Source organism: Phalacrocorax aristotelis, chromosome 6 (assembly GCF_949628215.1).
Source record: "Phalacrocorax aristotelis chromosome 6, bGulAri2.1, whole genome shotgun sequence".
Taxonomy (NCBI): domain Eukaryota; kingdom Metazoa; phylum Chordata; class Aves; order Suliformes; family Phalacrocoracidae; genus Phalacrocorax; species Phalacrocorax aristotelis.
In genome coordinates, this window is record NC_134281.1 from 14,548,222 (window position 1) to 14,567,557 (window position 19,336).

Genomic DNA, 19,336 nt, shown 5'->3' on the forward strand with positions numbered 1-19,336 from the left:
TTGGAAAGCGTACCAGTCAAGCTAGGCTGAGCAAAGATGAGCTTCTACTAAGGTGATGTAAGCAGACATGGGCGGTATTTCACAAGCCTTTAAATGTTGTTTGCAGTCATATTTGTTTGTTCAACTTTCTCATGCATAGCCCCAAACTCCCACGGGACATGTGCAGGACAGCACTGACTCATACCAGGGATGGATTACCCATCAGCTGGTTATTCCAGGCCACCTAATGAGGACACCTCTGGAAATAGTCATAGCAAATTATGGATCTTAAAATACAGAAGCCGAAGCAGACACCTGCAGTGGTTTTATGTCAAAACCTGGCATGAGCTAACCAGGGAACCCACGCTCATAATCTCAGTGTGCAGCCATGGAGAAGGGTCATCAGGTGGTGACCTGATGGGTCACCTTTGGTGGTGATGGGGAAAGGAGGGATCTTCAGGGCTCTTCTGAGCCAGCAACTGCCAGGACGAGGCCACAGCTTCAACAGATCACAGCCCCAGCAAGACAGTTGGCAGCACCGTGATGAATTTTCTGGGTGGAGGCCAAGGCTGTGCCTCCACCCTAGCACTGCAGAGGAGAACTTGGGCTCTCCAGTGGGGGAGCACAGGGCACAGCTGGGCTCCCTGTCCCTGCAGAGAGCAGATAAGCCCTGGGCTTGAGGGGAAGCCCCAGCAGCTCCCTGGGTACCTCCTTGAGGACCCTGCAAAGCCAATTTTGGGGTGGCTATAGTGTGGCAAGCTCAAATTAAAGGCCAGCACCTGCACTGACCTGCCCCATGTGTTTTGTTTCTCCTCCCAGCCCACAGACACAGCTCATTACATAGCTGTGGCAGCTGGCAAGGACCGAGTCACCCCCACACCACCTTCTGAGGCTGCTGGCATTTTGGAGCCCAGTGCCAGCTATTGTGGCCGTCAGCTGAAAATTTCTCATTCCTAATGCCAGCCTCAGGAGCTGGGCTTCCCACTGGCACAGGAGAAGAGCTTTGATGCTGTGAGCAGGGCAGATGATGACTTATGATCCAGTTAGAAACAAAACGTCTTTCTAAATCAGAGTAGCCACAGGGGAAAAAAAAAATCATCAGAATTACCTGTTCTACATCCCCAGAAATGAGATGGCAAAACTTTCACATAAACTGTCTTGTTTTTCATAGGAAGGTGGAAGGTCTGGTTGGATTCAGGCCAGAGTAGCTATGGAGAATTGAAGCTTCTACCTCACCAAGCTGAGGAGCATTGTTGCTCTGCCAGATGAAAGGCTTCCATGTTATTTTCTGCTGCTGAGTGATGAATGCCCAGAGAGCACGGCAGGATTGTTTGCAACCATAACAAGTGATGGCACGCTGCTTTGGCGAAGTGAATCATCTTCCCAAGGTGACTCATCCTCATCTATTTCCACTCATGCAGTGTTGGCCCTGTGGCACGATGCTGTGAGCAATCACCAGGGAACCATGGGCATGGGAGAGCACCAGGGCAGGCGGGTGCCCCACGAACTTGGCATGGCCCCACAGCCCAGCCATGGGACCTGCTGTTGAGGAACACCTCGCTGTGCCCGGAGCAGAGGGCAACTTTAATGACATACTTCTGCCAAAATTCAACCCGAGGGCAGGGATAAGATTTCAGCTCACCCCAGTTTGTAAAGAGCAGCTCTCAGTGAGGGGTAAATAACACCTCTGGGAACTATGCTGGGCAGCCACCCTGTCACACTTCAGCGGCTTCCCTGCACAACCTGGGACAAATGCAGGAACACATGCTCCTGACTTTTAAAGTGTTATAAAGCAAGACCTACTTGCCTGTTAACAGCTTTAAATAATACTTTCTTAACTCTACTCAATGTTAATACACATATTACACACATTTTAATTACAACTTTGACTGCTAACAATAAGGGTGTAATTATTGTCACAAAAACCTCTTTATTTTGTGGCTGCAATATCTTTATGGGGGCATAACTTCAAGGCCTTTTCTAATCATCATGCATCAAAGCCTTTATTTTGGATTACTGCGTGCTCTCCTACATCTCAGCTGAATCGCCTTGTTCAAGAAACTGAAAACATGATGAGGCATTTTTCCTTGAACTGCTTTAGTGGGCAGGCTTTCATGCTTTAAACGACTACCTGAACAACACTGACATAGTAAGTTGAAAAAAACCCCTATCAAAGTCCTGTACGAGCAAAGGAATTAAGCCCTGACTGTAATTTATTAAGTAGAACACGTACCTTCCAGAATTATAAAAGATTAAGTATCAAAGATTGACCCTATTGATTCAAAACATATCATGTATCTTGCACACCACATATTTTTACCCTCAAGTATACTGAACTTCCAGGGGGTCACACCAGGACACCTGCCACCATTAGACTGACACTGAAGCCACTCCCAAATGACTATATTCAGTCTGCAGCGCAGTTGTGAACTTTAGAGATACAAAATGGCCCAAGTGCTTTGGTACTTATTAACTTGAAATTCCAGGAGACTGCAATAAAATACTCTGACCGATGGTTGTGATAAGGTCACCGAGAGCCCAACAGTCATTTCATTTACCCAAAGGAACCTACTTTTACAGTGACGGTGACTTTGGGGCTGGCCCTTCCTGCTTCTCCCACAGACCTCCCCTCGCTTCAGTGGCTGTTGACAGAGCTGCAATTTGGGTAAAAATGATAAATATTAAGAAACACCCTACACCTTAAAGCCTGGCACATGGGAAGAGGAGAGTGTGGGCCTCTTGTCCAGAAAACAGAGCCGTGGTGGTACCTGGGGAGAACCAGCCTGGAGGTGCCAGTCCCCGCACCACCCTCTGCCCATGCTGCCAGTGCTTACCCAGAGCCACACAGTCCCCTTTGGGGGAACAGGCTTATGGGAGTGCTGAACTGGGCAGCAGGGACACCCTGACAGGCAGGGGCTCAGGCAGACTGGGCCATCCTCTGCGCCCTTTGTAAAAGACGCACAGCAGGGCTGGTGTCCCCAGCAGTGCTAAACACCTAACCAGCACACAGACACCACATTTTGCCCACAGGAGGTGAAACAAAGCTTCAGTGTTACTTTCAGGTGCCAAGCAAAACCCCAGGGCAATGTCATGTCCCACAGGTGCTCCCCCCTCATGGAGCACCCCATGAGTCACACTGCCCTTCAAGCCCAGAATAGGCTTCGTCTGTCATTGCAGAAGGGGATGCGGGCTTGCCCACAGTGTCTCCCTGCAATGCTCCCAGAGAAGCACGGGAAACATCAGAGATCCTCTCAGTCCATCTCTGCCAGCAAAAACAAAGCTGTGGGTGCCCCTGCTGTGAGGCAGCCAGGGCTGCGGCCAAAAGGAAGCAGCTGCGCCTGAGGAGAGAGGAGGAACCTCCACATTGCTGCCAGACCCTCGTGCCCCCGCTGTCCCATGGGGGCCCTAAGCAGGCATACGATATGGGGACACATCCCACCCCATCCATTCCCCAGCACCTTCTTGGGAGTGGAAAGATGACAGAGGGCTGAATCACTGCTCCAGAGGTAGCAATGCACCAGCCATAGCCCACATGCTGTCAGCAAAGCTTGGCTGAAGGACCCTCAGGAGGAGCAGGCAGGGCCTAGGCAGCACCCACTCACTGCTCTAAGCTCTTGTGCAAGTTGGCTTAGGTTTGCACACAGGCTCATCTAGCTGCCTCTTCTCCCCTGAGAGTAGGGAGAGGGTGAGGAGGGGCTTTATTCAGGAATGTCCTGTAGGTGCTGCTCAGCTGGGAGGTGGGGGTCTGTCACCCAGCATCCTCCAGTGTAAGGGCAAAAACCCAACCCAGCTTGGCTTCACCGGCAGCTTCAGCCCTGTTGTGCAAGACCAGGACAGCCCTGAACTGGCAGGGTTCACGAACGCCCGTCAGTGGGTTTTATGGCCTGATAAGGAGCAAAGAGTACATGCACAGAAAGTGCAGTAAACAGAGAGATAAAGCAGTGCAGGAAGGAGCATGATCTCCCTGCATCCCCCCTGCAGGTCACCTCACTGCTGCCTGTCTCTGTGGAGGATGGCTCTGCCTGTCCTGCTGATAACACCTGGGGTGGAGGGGAAAGGGGAGACTGGTAAGCAAGCAGTCTTGGGGACAAACATGGCGATGATGGTGCGTCCCTGTGGTTCAGGGCTAAAGCCCTCATAGGCAACACAACAAACATTTGCTTTTTGATGCCAGGGTAGCCAAAGTGAGCCTGGTTTTGGGGGAAGGTCCAGGTTTTGATGACTGTGACCCTGAGGCTGCAGCTGCCTTCGCAAGCCCTTGGCTTACGCTACAGTTTTAGCAAGGTCAGGCAGGAGATTTACAGTCCCTAAAGCTTTATTAGTTTCCTCCAGAGCCTGTCCTGCCCAAGATTGGTTCATTAGAGACCCATCAGAGAGAAAGCACTGTACAATCTCTGTTATTTTGGAGGGTCGCATGCCTGCTCCCCAAGTACCTGCGTTCATTAGCAAGCTCCAGGGCAGCATAGCAGCATGCCACTTGCTAGCAGCAATTACTCCAAATCCCTGTCTACCCAAAATGGATTTGTGGTGACTGTTCCTGCACTCACAGCATGCACCCTGGAGAGCCCCAGCTGCCTCCCCAGCAAGACTGGGATCCCACTGCAGTCTGCTGTACTGTATTTCTGGGAGTCCTCCATATGCAGTGTTTTGTGCCAGCTCCATCTGACCCTGTTTAACTGATTTAGACAGGGTCAGGAGCCCTGCACTGGTGCTTCTGGATCTGGATCTGCATGGGTGGCTGTGCAGGCAGGGCAGCAGTGTGCAAGCAACCTTCGGGGCTGGCCTCAGGAAAAGGCGAGAGGATGTGAAAGTACCCTGTAAGCACAGGGAAAAAAATCCAAGACACTTGAAGACATCATTTAGCCTGACTTCTTGTTACGCCTCCCACCATTATACCTGACCAGGGGCCAACAAATGCATCTCTGGCTGAGGGCTGGCACACAATGGAGGAGGAAGGGAGGGCAGGGGGATGGTTTCCCTGCAAAAGCTGCCCCAGCTGCAGCATCCTCACGCCAGTGTCATCTTGGCCAAACTTGCGTGTCCCCTTCCACCATGCGGCATGAATCAGACCTTGGGCCACTAGACCAAGACTGGTGTGCTGGGGACACTTGGCCGGGAGTTGGGGGGCAGTGCTGCAGGCATCACATACCATCCCTAAGGCTGCACTGTGGCAGCTGAGCCAGCGGGCCCCGTTAACTGTGGGCAGATGAATGTGGCCATACCACAGCAACTGTCCTGCAGCAGGGCACATCACAACTCTGGGCAAAGGCGGAAGTGAGTAAAAGCACATGGCCTGGAGCACTGGACGGTTTATCACTTTCTCACGGCATGACTTTCCAACTAAGGCAAAAGCAGAACAAAACATGAACGTGGTCAAAACATCCATGTCCAGGGTGTCACACCACCATTGCCTTTCACTGGGGTTTCTTGTGCCCACCACCAGTGCTGTCCAGAAACCTGTCTCCCCACCATTGCTTTCCATCCACCTCCTGGCCCTGCAGACCTCTCATCTGGGGTGGCCCAGGGAGCCTAGTTCTGGCCCAGCACTGTCTGGGATGGTCCTGGCTGGTGCCCAGGCACGGCAGACATCCCACAGTGGGTGACTTCCTTTGGAGAGGGGTGCTGGGGTCTGGCAGAGCAGTTGTTCCTCCAGGATAGAGAGGTCAGCTCGGAAGAGCTGGTTTTCCCCTGAGGCAGAAGTTGAAAGCCTCCATGCTGCTTTGTGCTGGGAGATGGAAGTGAGGGAATGGAGGAAATGGTGATTCCTGTTCATGTTCGTGATCGACACAGCTGACTGCTCAGTTTGACCTCCCAACTGGCCGCAGGGGGACGGATGCACAAACACACATATATATATTTATAGCCACACTCGCAGCGACTCATTTTGTTCAAGTCCCTGAAGATGTTGCTCTTCATCTTGCTTTCTCTCTTCAATTACAACCCAGCTCTGAGCCTTAAAATATGCTCCTTCAACGTGAGGTCTTTTGGAGAAACAAAAATAGCCAGACCTGAAGTCGTCAATGCTGTGGTAAAGGTAGGTTTGTTTGCCTGGATGAGACAGACATTGAGCTGTCTGAGGATTTCTTAGCTACATAATCTAACACTTTATTTATTTTTCACAGTTGAATTTCATGTTAAAAAAAAAGAGTTAATAAGTTAAATAATTTCATACTCTTAAAGTGAAAAATCAGCCTGTGGTAGAGCAGGGTGTTTGTTGTTATTTTAGCCTGCATCGGAATATAACAGAAAAAACATTTGCTGTTTTCTTTCTTTTGGAAATGAAGTTAGGACAAGAGGAAAAACCTCTGTGTACAGTAAAAGTAATTTTCACTTTGAATCCACAGAGCTTTGTTTTGTGATACATTATTTACCTTTGTTATGTGCTAATTATTCTGAAATATTCTTGTCTAATTAAATGTATTCTCCGGACAGCAGAGAGTGTCATATTAGAGGGTGGTACAAAATTGAAAAGCCTGATTGCTAATTTATGTAAATAAACCCTCACCATCAAGCTTCCTCTGCATGAGCTGAATATAACTCAGCTTTTTAAAAGAACCATGTTTTGGACTTAAAGATTTTGCCAGTCCCCTCCAAGACACCACAGTACCAGAGGATGCAGTGCTTGATGTTAGAGGGGTGGCTGCATGTGCCAAACAGCAGCAGTGAGGAATGCCACTGTTTAGTTGGGCTTTAATTCTTTCATTGCAAACAGCTGGAGGAGAGGGATTTGCATTTCTGGATCATTCTTCCTATACTGTCAGCACTATGGGCAATATATACTAAATTACAGGCAATATATTAATTTCTTACAAATTTTGGGGGGCAAAATGAGGGTTTTTTTCCACAAATATCACCCACAGAGTTTGAAGAGCAACAGAACTGGGGGCAGAAGGAAGCTCCCTGAGCATGCTGGGCTGCAGGCTGAGCTGGGCTTTTCCTCAGGGAATCCCAGTGCTGGCCGTGGGAGCTGAGCCAGGCTAGGGCAGCCTTCCCCAGCTCCCCAGCACCCTGCAGCTCCTCTGCAGTGCCACAGCCCATGGGCACGGGGACCCTGTTTTCAGACCGGGTGTCACTTTGGGCTCTGTGGGCTATTTCAGAGGGCTCTGCAACAGACAAGTGGGACAGGTGAATGCTCACAGCGCATGAAGCTTTCAGAAGGCACAGTATAGTGATAGGGCCTTAGGAGTATATACACCAGAAAAAGGATGGAAACTGTTGCAGTGGGTTGATGATAGACACAAACAGGTTCTCCTCAGTGCCCCCTAACTTCTCCTGCCACATCCACCTGGGCACCCAGTGAGTTGGGATGCTTGTGTGCAGCACCAGTCCAAAGCAGAGAAGAAAATGTACATTACAAGGGGCAGGGAAGAGAAAAGCATCAGTGGCTTGGGGTGGGGGGGTGCCAAGGGCAGCACCCCAGCAGGGGCAGGCAGAGAGCAGACTCGCAGCAGCAGCTCTCACTGTCCCTTCCACTCCACACTTCCTCTTCAGGGGCAGGCACAAAAGTTTTTCAACAAACCCAAAACTGCTCTGCTCTCAAGTTCCCTCTCCCAGCTCCCAGGCAGGCATGAGGCAGCTCTGAAAGCAGAAGGGCTTTGTTCTGGTTGCTGCCTCCTTCCCACGAGCCCAGGCTGGGCACCACTTCTTCCACAAAGGACTGTCCCTGCACCAGTAACCACTTCTTTCTAAGTTCTTTCTAACCTTTCGAAACCCCCTATGTGCAAACTTGTTTCTGCTCCTTCCCCTTGCAGGTCATTTCTCGCTGTGACATCATGTTGCTGATGGAAATAAAGGAGAACAAGAACCAAGTTTGTCCTCTCCTGGTGGAGAAGCTTACCAGGTAGGGTGGCCGTGGGCAAGCAGGCAAATACTGTGAATGATGCTGGGCAAGAGCCCGTGCTCACCTCAGCGCTGCTTTACCAGCACAGAAGCTCAGGGTCTGGGTTCTGTCCCAGCTGTCGAGGAAGGACCAGGCTCTGGCAGCCTCGCTGAAGGCCAGGAGCAAAGCCAGATGCAGACCACTGTAGGACACATATTTTCAAATCAAAATAAAAAAGTTCGGTTCAATTTGTTAAAGATTAATTCTCAAAGGAAAACAGAAGGGAGGGAAAGGCCCTTGCTTGGCTAGCTCTGGGCTGCCTTTCTGCAGGGTTAGGAATTGCTTTAGGTCTGGAATGGCTTGCCTGGACTGACAGTCCAGATGAAAGAGCAGCATATGCTTGGCTGGGCGTGAGACCCAGCTGAAAGAGAGACAGAGGCTGCAATAAGCAGGGAGGGGGGAGAGTGAAAGAGCCAGTGATGGAGCATAGGTTCAGATCATAGGTCCTGAGAAGGGTTTGTTGTCTCTACAATCCACCTCTGAGGTCAGACAGGCAACATCCTGTACCTTTAGGCACAGGCAAAACTACCTCTTCCCCAGGCCCTTGTGAATGCAGAAATAAACTCATGAACAGCACTTCCATTCCAGTCAGCTGAAGGGGCTGAAGGAGGGATACAGCTGTGTGGTCAGCAAGAGACTGGGAAGGAAGAGCTACAAGGAGCAGTATGCCTTCATCTACAGGTGAGCAAGCTCCACTTGCCAATGAGCTGGCCCCTTACTCTGCCCTCCCACATCACAGCCCTGTAGAGACAGGCTGGACACGGTGATGATAACTTTGCTCTGAGGAAGCCAGAGAGGTGCAAGCTGTGCAGGTGGGACAGGTTGTGCCTGGGTGTGGGGATCGTCCCAGGCACAGCCACCAGCCTAGCTGTATCTGTCCCAGACCATGGCCCGGGGTCCAGGTCAGAGCATGGCATCAGTGTTAGACACATCCCGGTGAGCCATGAGCATGATATCCCTTATCCGCTTTATTCTGCTGCAGGCATCATCTGGTATCAGTGAAACAAACCTACCAGTACCCTGACACCCAGCCTGGGGATGAGGATGCCTTCTCCAGAGAGCCCTTTGCCGTCTGGTTCCAGTCTCCCAAAACCAGTGAGAAATTTCAGAAAAAAGTTTTTCTCCCACTGGTGAGGCTTACACAGCAAGACAGCGCCAGCTGGACCTGAGCATGTGGTGGGGGCAGGTGAAAGGAGCCGCATCCTAACCCCACGCTGCATTTCCTTAGAAAAGCAACATTTGCTTTTGTGGCATCACCTGCAGCTCAGTGTGTGCCACAGCCCTGTGACTGGCAGCCCCAGGAAATCCTCTGCTACCGCCATGGGCAGTGGTTTAGTGGATGCACTCCATGCTGCTGGCACAGGCCTGGGAGCAGCTACTGCAGTGGCTGTCAGAGCAGGGTTTGCCTTGCCCTGACACAGCACCTCACCTCATCGCAGCTCAGCGTTGTCTGGGCAGCTGATGGGGAACACTCTGCAATTACACAGCAAACTAGAAGAGAAGCTGTTTCTTCTTCAGAAAAGCCTTCTTGCTTCCATGCCAATCTCTGTTCCTTTGTGATTCAGTCTGCTTAACCATTACATTCTCTCCTGTTCTTTTGCCCTGATTTTAAGCTGTCAGAGAGTTTGTTATAATCCCACTGCACACCACACCGGAGACAGCAGTACGGGAGATTGATGAGCTCTATGATGTGTATTTAGACATAAAACAGCGCTGGAAAACCGAGGTTAGTTGCCACATCTACATTACTAATAGCAGCTTTGGTACTGAGTCACCTAGCACACTATTCATTATTCACAGCCTGATAACCCTAAAACTGTTGATAACAAGCCCCAGATTTTAAGTGTCTCTTTGACGTATTTTCACTGAGTTCTCCACATTTTAATTGGTAAACCTGGTCTCCCAATAAAACTGCTGTTTTATCAACATGGCTTGGTGGTGCACCCAGCAGAAAGGAGAGGTCAATAAGTGCTCCCTATTTGAGCTGTATGGGCTATTGGAAGCATCCGTTCACCCTAGAAGTCCTTGCTGGTCTTCTTTTGAAGAGCTATCCTCATAATTACTTTTGAAAACCCTCCTACCTTCCAGAACTTCATCTTCATGGGGGACTTTAATGCTGGATGTAGCTATGTTCCCCAAAAGCAGTGGAAGAACATCCGGCTGAGGACTTACTCTGAATTCATCTGGCTAATCGGTGACAAAAATGACACAACAGTGAAGGAAAGCACAAGCTGTCCATATGACAGGTAACAGGTTCACTGTCAAACCATTCCCTGTTTACGAGGGAGGAAAAAAAAGATACAGAAAGGTGTCAGTAACTGTCAGATAAAGCAAATGTGCACGAGGCCTTTGAAGATAAAACAGTGTCCAGGGGAAACGAGATCTGAATACTTCTAATCAGGAGCACAAAGCACTTTGCAGGCTTGTTGGCAAGCAGTTTTGCGGAAAGGGTAAGATTTCATGTAGGAACCAGCCATTGCTGTGGCTTAGGTGGAGACAAATGACATGTAATTACACAGCACTTCTCATCTGCAGAGCCCTGCAGATAACCAGGCGAAAGGCGCTGCTGTGTCCTCCGTGCTGGCTTTGCACCATGGTTTTTGCTCTTGCATTCGTAACTTGGATTACGAATTCGTAATGCAAAATCCAGTTCTGTTCAGGAGGTGGGATGCATCGCCTCCCCCAGGCATGTGGCAGGTCCTGCTACCTGCAGCTCCCTTTAGCAGGGACAATAAATACATCAGCTCATCAGAGCCCAGAGTAAGTCAAGACTCAAACCTTTTGCAGAATGAGCTTCTGGATCAAAGCAGGACTTCACTGACATGCCAGTCTTTGGTGTCCTACAATTTTTGAATCCAAAGTACAGTTTTGAACTTTGCAGCACTGTTGGGGTGGATTTAGATACAAATCATTTAATGTTGGCTTCCAAGGCCAACACACACTAAGGTATTTAGGTGTCTCACTCCCAAGGAAAGCAATCAGCCAAACTCAGCATAAAGCATGTATTGGCACCTCTAAGTAGGCAGCCCACAGGAAAGGACAAATTATACATCGCTGTGACTTCATCAAGGCCAACTCTCTGGCCACTGGCTTGGTGTGGCATAGCTACTGCTGGTTGGTCACCCTATAACAGCACCCCATTCCCTTGCTTCTTGCAGGATTGTGGTCAGCGGGCAGAATCTCAACCATGCCGTCATGCCACACTCTGTCAACATCTTTGATTTCCAGAAGGACTTTCAGATGACAGAGGAGCAGGTAGGCACAGCATGGCTTCTGCAGCAGTGGGGCAAGGGCTAACACAGGAGTGCAAAGCTAATGGTATCCAGGCAGTTTTGAACACGGTCTTGTCCATAAAACCTTTGCATCCTCCTAAAGTACTGCAATGCCCACATTTCACCCCCCCACACCCACTACTGCACATCTACCTCCCCGCTGCCCCAGTGAAACCCCCTGGGGCAGGGTTTGAAAAGAGCAGAGTGGGTGGCCGGCTCACAATCTCTCTGTGCTGTTGTCTTGCAGGCACTGGGGGTGAGCGACCACTTCCCTGTAGAGTTTGAGTTAAAAACAAGAGGTGGCTTCTTCAACTGGCTGAAATCACAGTTTTCAAAGAAGAGGAGATCAAGAAAGAGCCGCCGCTCGAGCTCATGAGAGTGCTGAGTCCTCTCACATGGCATGGAAATACATGGATGCTAATGGATCTTGTAGAAGACTAATGTAGATACACTCACAGCAAGTGCAATTCTTAGTGGAAAAAAGCCCCAAGTATTTTGTTAAATTTCAAATATTTTGGGTAAGAAGGTAAATTAAAACTTCAGGTTATTTTTCTTATTGTATGCAAAAATAAATCAGCTAGAAGCAGCACACTAGACTTGTGTACTGATCCCAAATGTAAAAAGCTACTGCAAGGATAAAATACTTTTGTCTGCTTATCTGTAAGGGCTGAAGGGCAGTGATCTCCATGCATTCATGCAGGCTCTGGAGCGCTGCCATTCCTCTGCAGGGGCAGAGGCATTAAAAAGGCCTTTATGCATCACACGTGTGTGGATGCTTCAGAGCTGCGACTAGCGGAACACAGGTCTGCACCTGGTGATTTGCAATGTAAAATGTTGCTGAACTTACAGTATTTGCTTAGTCTGGGTTTGAAACTGCTCACAGCATCAAGGGCTTGGGAAAGGCAGAAAGAAAAGAGAGTGACAAGCAGTGAGAACCCCTTTTCTGCATTAACCCAAGCCATGGAGGAGCAGGAACAGAATGCTGTGGTTCTCACCTGTCTACCTGCCAGGTGCCATTACCCTGCCTGCAAACTGCAGGTGAGAAGTCCTGCAAATCCCAGGTGACAGTGCTGCCAACAGAGAGCGTGAGCAAAACTTAAATTAAAATCAGGTTTCAGCATTCTGGCATGGAAAGGAGCTGCATTCCCACCCACACACACCCCCACCCCCCAAAAAAAAACCAACAACCAAAAAACCACAAACAAACAAAAAAACCCCAAAACCCTCCATGGCAGCCTAAAGTTCTCTGATGAACCAGACTTTAATAATGATTATTTAACATAGTGGTGCAGCAATCTGTTTTCTCAGCTCAGCCCACAGGCTGTATTTAGTGCAAACCAAATCATGTCACACAGGTGGCATCTAAGAAATGGGAATAATCCAACTGTTAGTGGAGGCAAATATTCATCTCCCTTCACCCACACCCCCTGGTTTGTCTGCGGGTGGGGCAGGGAAGACTAGCAAATCAGTTATGCTTTTATAGGAGGAAAGCAGTCTGGCCTTTGCAAAACTCACTGTCTGGGGAGGAACAATTTGAGGAAAGAAACTAAATCGAGCGGAGATTATCCCAAGGGGGAGGCATGCAGGGCAGACAATATCCCCCCACCCTCATCTTTCAATAGCAATTAATCTTGAAATGATAGAGCTTATGAAATACTTTCTTGGTTATACTCCAGTCAAGGCAAAAGGAGAGCCTAATTTAGAACAAATACTTACATTGGGATTTCCACAGAAAAGCCAGACAGCAGCAATGGCCCATGTGAAGACTGAAATCAGTTTAAGTCTGTGGCCTCACATCTTAGTTCTACATAAGTCCCTATTATCTTTTGGCTTTCAGAAAGAAGCAGCGTACAAAGGAATAAATCACACTCCAGGAAAGCAATAATAGATAAATTCAATCATGAAAAATATGTTAATATGAATAAGTTTTACTGAAAAAGCTTTGTCCTATTTATGACATTAAATATAATCCTTTACCCAGCATCTGAAGATAAGAGAATAGCCAGAGAGTAGTGGCTGCAGCCCCAGGCATGAGGTTAGCAGCTGTTGGTCTGGCGATGCTGTTGCAGAGGATGAGCATTTGACCAGCAGAGAGACATCTTAATGCAAAATGATGCTCCTCTGTGGAGAGCTGGGACACACTTCTGTGAGACTCAAAGCAGACAGACAGCATCTGCGCTCTGTTCGTGACATCTGATAGGGGCTGGGAGGTGTCCAAAGCTCGTACAGTCAGCACAGTCAGTCTCTATAGACATTCCTGTATATATCCCATACATTAATTAGACAATATTGTAAATAAATCCTAAAATGTTTAATAGGTCGTGTCTTCTCTAGATTTTCCTCACTGTGGGATCATTATCCAGGTGTCCCAATTGCAAAGGGGTTTTTAAATTTTTCCAGCCTACTGGAGCCTCAATGTATTCTGCAGCCAAATCAAAGTTTCTCTTCAGAACAATGAGGCTTCTGGACCTTTATTTATGATCAAATGGGAGTTTTACACTGGGAATCCAAAAATGCCCTGGAGAGACTTAGTCTCATGCAAACCAGGTCTCAGATCATGGCTGGGAAAGAAACAAAGAGGCTTTTCAGAAGCTGAAAACTCTGTTTCCTCCACAGCAGCCCTGGCCAGGTAAGCAGATAGGGTCCAGTTGAACCAAAAGTGCTAAGACTCCCTCTTCCCTCAGGTTTGGGTCCTTGGAAAGCCCTTCTCCAATGCAGGATGCTGGAGGCATCCTTGCTTCCCAAAGACCTGAGGTCTCCACTGCCTCACAGAGACCCCCCTCCCCAGCCCCACAGGAGGGCCCTGCTGCCTTGCACTGGGGATGGAGCCAGGGCTGCCTCTTGCCTTGCAGAAACCCACAGAAGGACAGGGGTCAGCAGGACTGGGGACTGTCCCCTCTCTGCATCAAAGCAAGTGTTCCCAGCTCTGAAGCCCTTTGGCATGGCAGCCCAGCCCCTCTTATTTGGGTTTACATCCACATCTGCTTTTCTTTTCTGAAAGTTCAACTGTGCACAAATACACACAAACATGAGAAATTCAAGCCCGAACATCCTCCAAAGCTCCCACTGCTCCCCCACCACATGGGTGACAAATGAACAGAAACAGGTGCCAAAGGCGCTACTGATGTGGTTTGGGCTGGGACCCATATGCGTCCTGTATCTGGACATACAGATGTACAGACGTACGGCCACATACAGACGTGCAGTGGGCAACTGAGCAGCAGCCTCAAGAAAGGCTTTGTTGTGCTATCGCACAGTGGGGCCAGTAGCACTGATACCAATATCAAAGGCAGAAAAAAAATCAAAAAGCCTACTGGTGCAGGACTGCCAAACCCAGCAGGTGGTCCAAGTCTGGCTGCTTCATGGCTCCCTCAGCATCGGGTGAGACTGTGGGGAGCAGCTCTGTGCCCCCAGGCTGGACTTGGCCACTCTCTGATGGAGCGTCCACCACTGAAAAGGACCGAGACCAGAGCAGGGTCTCCTTGAGCTGTGCCCACATAGCTCCCATGGGGAGCTAGTTTTCAGTCTCCCTGTAGCACAGTGCTCAGTGGTCCCTGGTGGGGCTTTTCTCTGCCAAGCAAGCCAAGGAGATGGAGAGCAGAAGGTGCAGACAGCAGCCATCTTTTCCTTGCCTTTATTCAAAAACGAAAACAAATGGAAAATTAACTTTTTTTTTTCTCTGCCTATGGGTATTTCCACAACCTCTGTCAGCCCCTTGGCCAGGATAAGGCAGGTTTCTGCGTTCTGCAAGGGCATCTCGCCACCCCGCGTTGTGGAGCCATGCATGCATTAAATATTATTAGGGCACCCTCTGGTGGCACCGCTATAAATCCCAGCATCTGGCAGGGGTCCCGCTGTATTTAGACCCAGACTCCGCAGCGCAGCCAGCAAACCCAGCTGTGGTAAGGAAACACGAGTTCACCCTTAGCCGGAGCTCATAGATCTGCATCCCTGTATGTGCCTCTATATACAGACCTTTTCTATTCGCTGTCGAGAGCTGGCCCGCAGCTGACCCCAAAGTGTCCCTGTCTCACTGGGTCTGTAAGTGAGCTTTGCAACAAAGGGGTAGCACATTTTTGGCTCCAGGCCTTTTTAATCATTGCCCACAGTTATTTATCTAGGAAACATACTGCAATGACTTTTACAAGACTGCCCTGCTGGCAGGCAGCAGCTCCCAGGACCAGGTGCTGGCAGGTTACGGGGCACATCCAGCCGGGAGACTCCGTGGTGTCCTTTGCCATACCTGCACCAAGAGCATCAGGGTTTAGTCCAGCAGCAATCACAGCCTTTCCAGCCTGCCTGGCCACTGGGGATGTCTTTCAGTGAGTCCACTTCTGCCCTTCGGTGGTTTGTACCTGGTTTTGTGAGCAATGCGAGACCGCTCTGGCACCAGCACCACCGCCCCCTCTCCGCCATGCCCGCCTGCGGGAAATGCCACTGACCCCCTTCTCCAGTGCTGGGGAAACTGTGATTTGGACTGGGGGCCCTTTCTGCAACCCCAGGGGCTGGGCTTAGCCCATGTTCCTCTCCAACTTCCCGAGGGTTATGTGACACAACTTCTTCACTATCACCTGGTATAAAACTATGAACACCCTTTCTCTGCAGTCTAGTTTTTTTAGCTGGTGTGAAAAACAAAGTTAAATACTTCATGTGTCATTTTAAATATAGTGCCTCAGCTGTTGGTGTTTGCAGGGTATTTTTCTGCTAGTTGGAAAACAGATTTATAGGAATTAATTTCCATATTGGCAAAGGAGCCAGAAACCTTCCCTGAAAAGCTCTGCAAATGCTGGGATTTGAGTCATGACTGCTTTCTGTGCATCTCAGTTGGGAGGGGTCCTGATCCCAGCCATTTTCAGTGAAGCCAGATGCAAAATACTCCCCTCCAAAATACCCTAGCAGGAAATCACTGTCAGAAATACACACACACACCCCCCAGCAAGGCCAGCTCCTCCACAGGCCTCGAAGGATTCACAGTCTTCCAGCTAAGCATGAATGTAAATATTTGCAGTACCAAAGTCCTGCAGAAAGGTAGTTCATCACAGGGACCAAACCTCTGGGTCCTGCTAAATCATACTTTGCCTATCACATTTTTTCAAAACCACATATATTCGTTTGTGTTATATAAAGAATGCACTTTAAATCCTGGTCAAATTAATAGTGACATGAGCTATAAATCCAGCCTGGCTTAGTGACAATGTTTTTTCTAAGTGTGCAATATAAATTCACAGATATGAAAATTAACTCTGAAAGTCTGAGAAATTCTGAAAAGCCATTTAAAAGCATTTTCCCAGGAGGCCCTGGGGAAACAGCCCTGCACAAGAGGGAGCGCTGGAAGTGAGGCTATTTTGATAACCTTCTGCAAGAGGGACCTGCTGAATATTAATTATTACTGCAGGCTGTGGAGGAAAAAGTTGCTGTAGCCCGTTCTGCTGCTTCCTCTGCAGCTCAGACGGAACGTAAAGATGTGGCACCTCACAGTGGGGTGGGGATGGGAATATTTCTAAGTTATTGTAACACAGGGAAAAATATTTTTTGAAAATAAACAGCTGCTTACAGGAGTTGGAGAGTTTGATGTTGAAAGGTGCAGGTACCAGGCTGGTTTGGTCCTGGCCCACAGCCATATAGCAGGCTTAGGTGCTCCGGTGGCATGTCCCACACCGCCACTGCCAGCAGCAAAAGTTCAGGCACTCCTTTCTGCTACTCTGGATGTGGACAGGAGATGTATATTATAAGAAAAATATATGAAAAATATAAGAAAAATAAGAACCTCCAAGCCAGCTGGCACAGAGCACAGAATGAACACCTGGGGATGCTGACAGCAGCTTTGCAAGACCCCGTCCCCTGTGTGCCAGCAGGTCCAGAGCTGTCCCTCCTGAGCTGGCAGAGGCTAAACTGGGCAACCGGTTTTGTTTGGCCCAAGGGAAAGAGAGCAGCACAGCCAGCTGTCATGATAACAAATGCTTCGGAAAGAGTTTTTCTTCAAACAAATAAAAAACAGTGTAAAAAAGCATTGTTCCATTCCCTGAATTAACAGTTTCAAGCAACTCCATCCCAGTTTCTGTCAAGTAATGCCTTTTGGTACGTAGTCACTTTGGACAGGCTTTTAAGTGTGATTAATACATAATTTGTTTCTTTTTTTTTTTTTTAAGAAACATGTATTGCCTGTACTGCAAGTACATTTCAACATGGAGTAAAAAAAATTGAAAATAAAATCAAATCAGTTTAAAACAAATACATTTAGAAGCTAAAGCTTAGTACAGAAAAAAGCAGATTCTACATCGGAAACGTCATAGTCTCACTTTCTGCAGACAAATAGAGGGAAAATTATATAATTACAGGGTTTGCATAATCTGGCCAAAACCAGAGTCCTGCTAAGCAACAGCCCCACCACCTGCATTGCTAATACACTCAGTAAACATCAGAGCTGCTCCATGCTGCTTGGTGGGTGAAGGGAAATCCAACGTCCTCTGCACAGTCCCAGGCCTAGCATGGACTGGAGACTTACTGCTGCAGTAACACCTCCAGAAAAATTAAGTATACTGGACTATCTTTAATATATTAAAGATATATATACTATAATATATATATTAAAATAATCCAAATACTAATTTAAAATTTGAAATAAAGATTTAACAACTTAAAATTAATAAAACACTTTAAAGACATATATCTCTAATAAATTAACCACACTGACACGGGCAAAGACGTACCCTGTCAGCCCCCGCTCTGCTTGTGCACCCTGCACTCAGCCCTGCCAGTCACCAGACGCCCCAGCTGCCACGGGTTCACCCACACACCTCAGCACATGTATCACAGGGGATGTGATTTAGCCCATTAATAAAGCAAAGCACTTGGCGCTACATCCTAAACAGTATCATCCAGTGTTTATTGCATTGCAAGAAGAATACAGCAGGTGTCAAATGGCATGAGAGCTATTATACTGGCATACAAGTGCTGAAGAGGAAGACCAGACCATTCCAGGCTGTGGACAGATCACCTTCCCCCCTGCCCAAGGCAAGGACCAGAGCCAGAACACTGCGTTAGGGCTTTTGAAAGGAGCTGTACTTTATTTCAAAAAGGCTGAAGCAACTTTGAAAAGTTAATCCACACACTGCTAGGGTAATGCTGGGGCAAGAAGTCATGCCTTGGCACTACAAATGTGCATTTAATTTTACTTATATGTGCAATTGCTTAAAAGTCAAGGAGTCCACTCAAAAGACCAAAATAAAGCACGTATGGCCACCTATGGAATAGAGGGCCATCTGGTAACTAGAAAAACATGAAATGCAAGAGAAACCCTGTTGCTACAGCCACTGCTACAGAGGGATCTGTGAAAGAGGGGAGGGGAGAACAAGAAGGGGTGAAGAGATGCCCCCTTCACTGCGCATGCAGCCCCTAAGCCCGGAGGCAGCCCCAGAAGCACAGCACAATATATTTAAAGAGTCAGGAGACTTTTTAGTGCGTTTCTAAAGACAAAGCTTCAGAGCTGGTGGGCTGCAGCCTGGGATTAGCCAGCAGCTGGAAGCGCCCATGCCCAGGGTTCTCCCCCACTGTGGTGCACAGGCAGGCACTGGAGCCCTGCAGAAAGCAGCTTTGTGCCCAAGAACAAGACACCCACAGCAAACCAGGGCCTTTCCTGCTGTCAGCAAATGCCTGATAGAGCCAGGCCTGCAACAAGCTGCCTCCCCCATCTAACACAAGACCTCTTGCATCTTTTGTATCAGGCATAATAGAACAAAGGGTGTCCATTCACGCTTGTGAGTGACGCAGAAAGCAAGGGCCAGGCTGTCAGCAGGTTTAAGTACACCATGTGTGCATGGAGGGCCCATCAACCACCTCGCCTCACTTCAGGGGTGGCCTCCAAGGAATTGCTCAGAAGAGAAGTGGTGGATGCACTCCTGGTGGCATTTCTGTACTAGAGCTTCACAAGGCCAAATGCAAGTCTCAAGTTTTGTGCAATGCCCAAGCATATGAGATATTTTTATTGCCATGCTGGCTCCAGTGATGGCCATCAGAAACAGATGGGGGCAAGGCCAGGGGCACCCAGAGGAGTCTGAAGAGTGAACTCCAGCAGCTTCCCAAAGCAAATGAGAGAAAGCCAACGGGCAGCAAATGCAGGCAAGACCCCAGGGTATGGCAGGAATAAGTACAGCACAAGGACAGGAACTGCTACATGATGGAGTGAAGAACAGGCTGGGCATGCAGG

At 48.7% G+C, this 19,336-nt stretch overlaps 1 protein-coding gene across 1 annotated transcript; it reads left to right on the top strand.

The window, feature by feature from the left end:
• Window positions 1-5,630: 5,630 nt before the first annotated feature.
• On the top strand, window positions 5,631-11,719 carry DNASE1L3 (deoxyribonuclease 1L3). The gene is made up of 8 exons (XM_075096133.1): window positions 5,631-6,013; window positions 7,731-7,819; window positions 8,447-8,539; window positions 8,841-8,953; window positions 9,472-9,584; window positions 9,947-10,104; window positions 11,017-11,113; window positions 11,378-11,719. The coding sequence occupies exons 1-8, from the start codon at window positions 5,882-5,884 to the stop codon at window positions 11,504-11,506; spliced, it is 924 nt and encodes a 307-aa protein (XP_074952234.1). The 5' UTR covers window positions 5,631-5,881; the 3' UTR covers window positions 11,507-11,719.
• The last annotated feature ends 7,617 nt before the right edge of the window (window positions 11,720-19,336 follow it).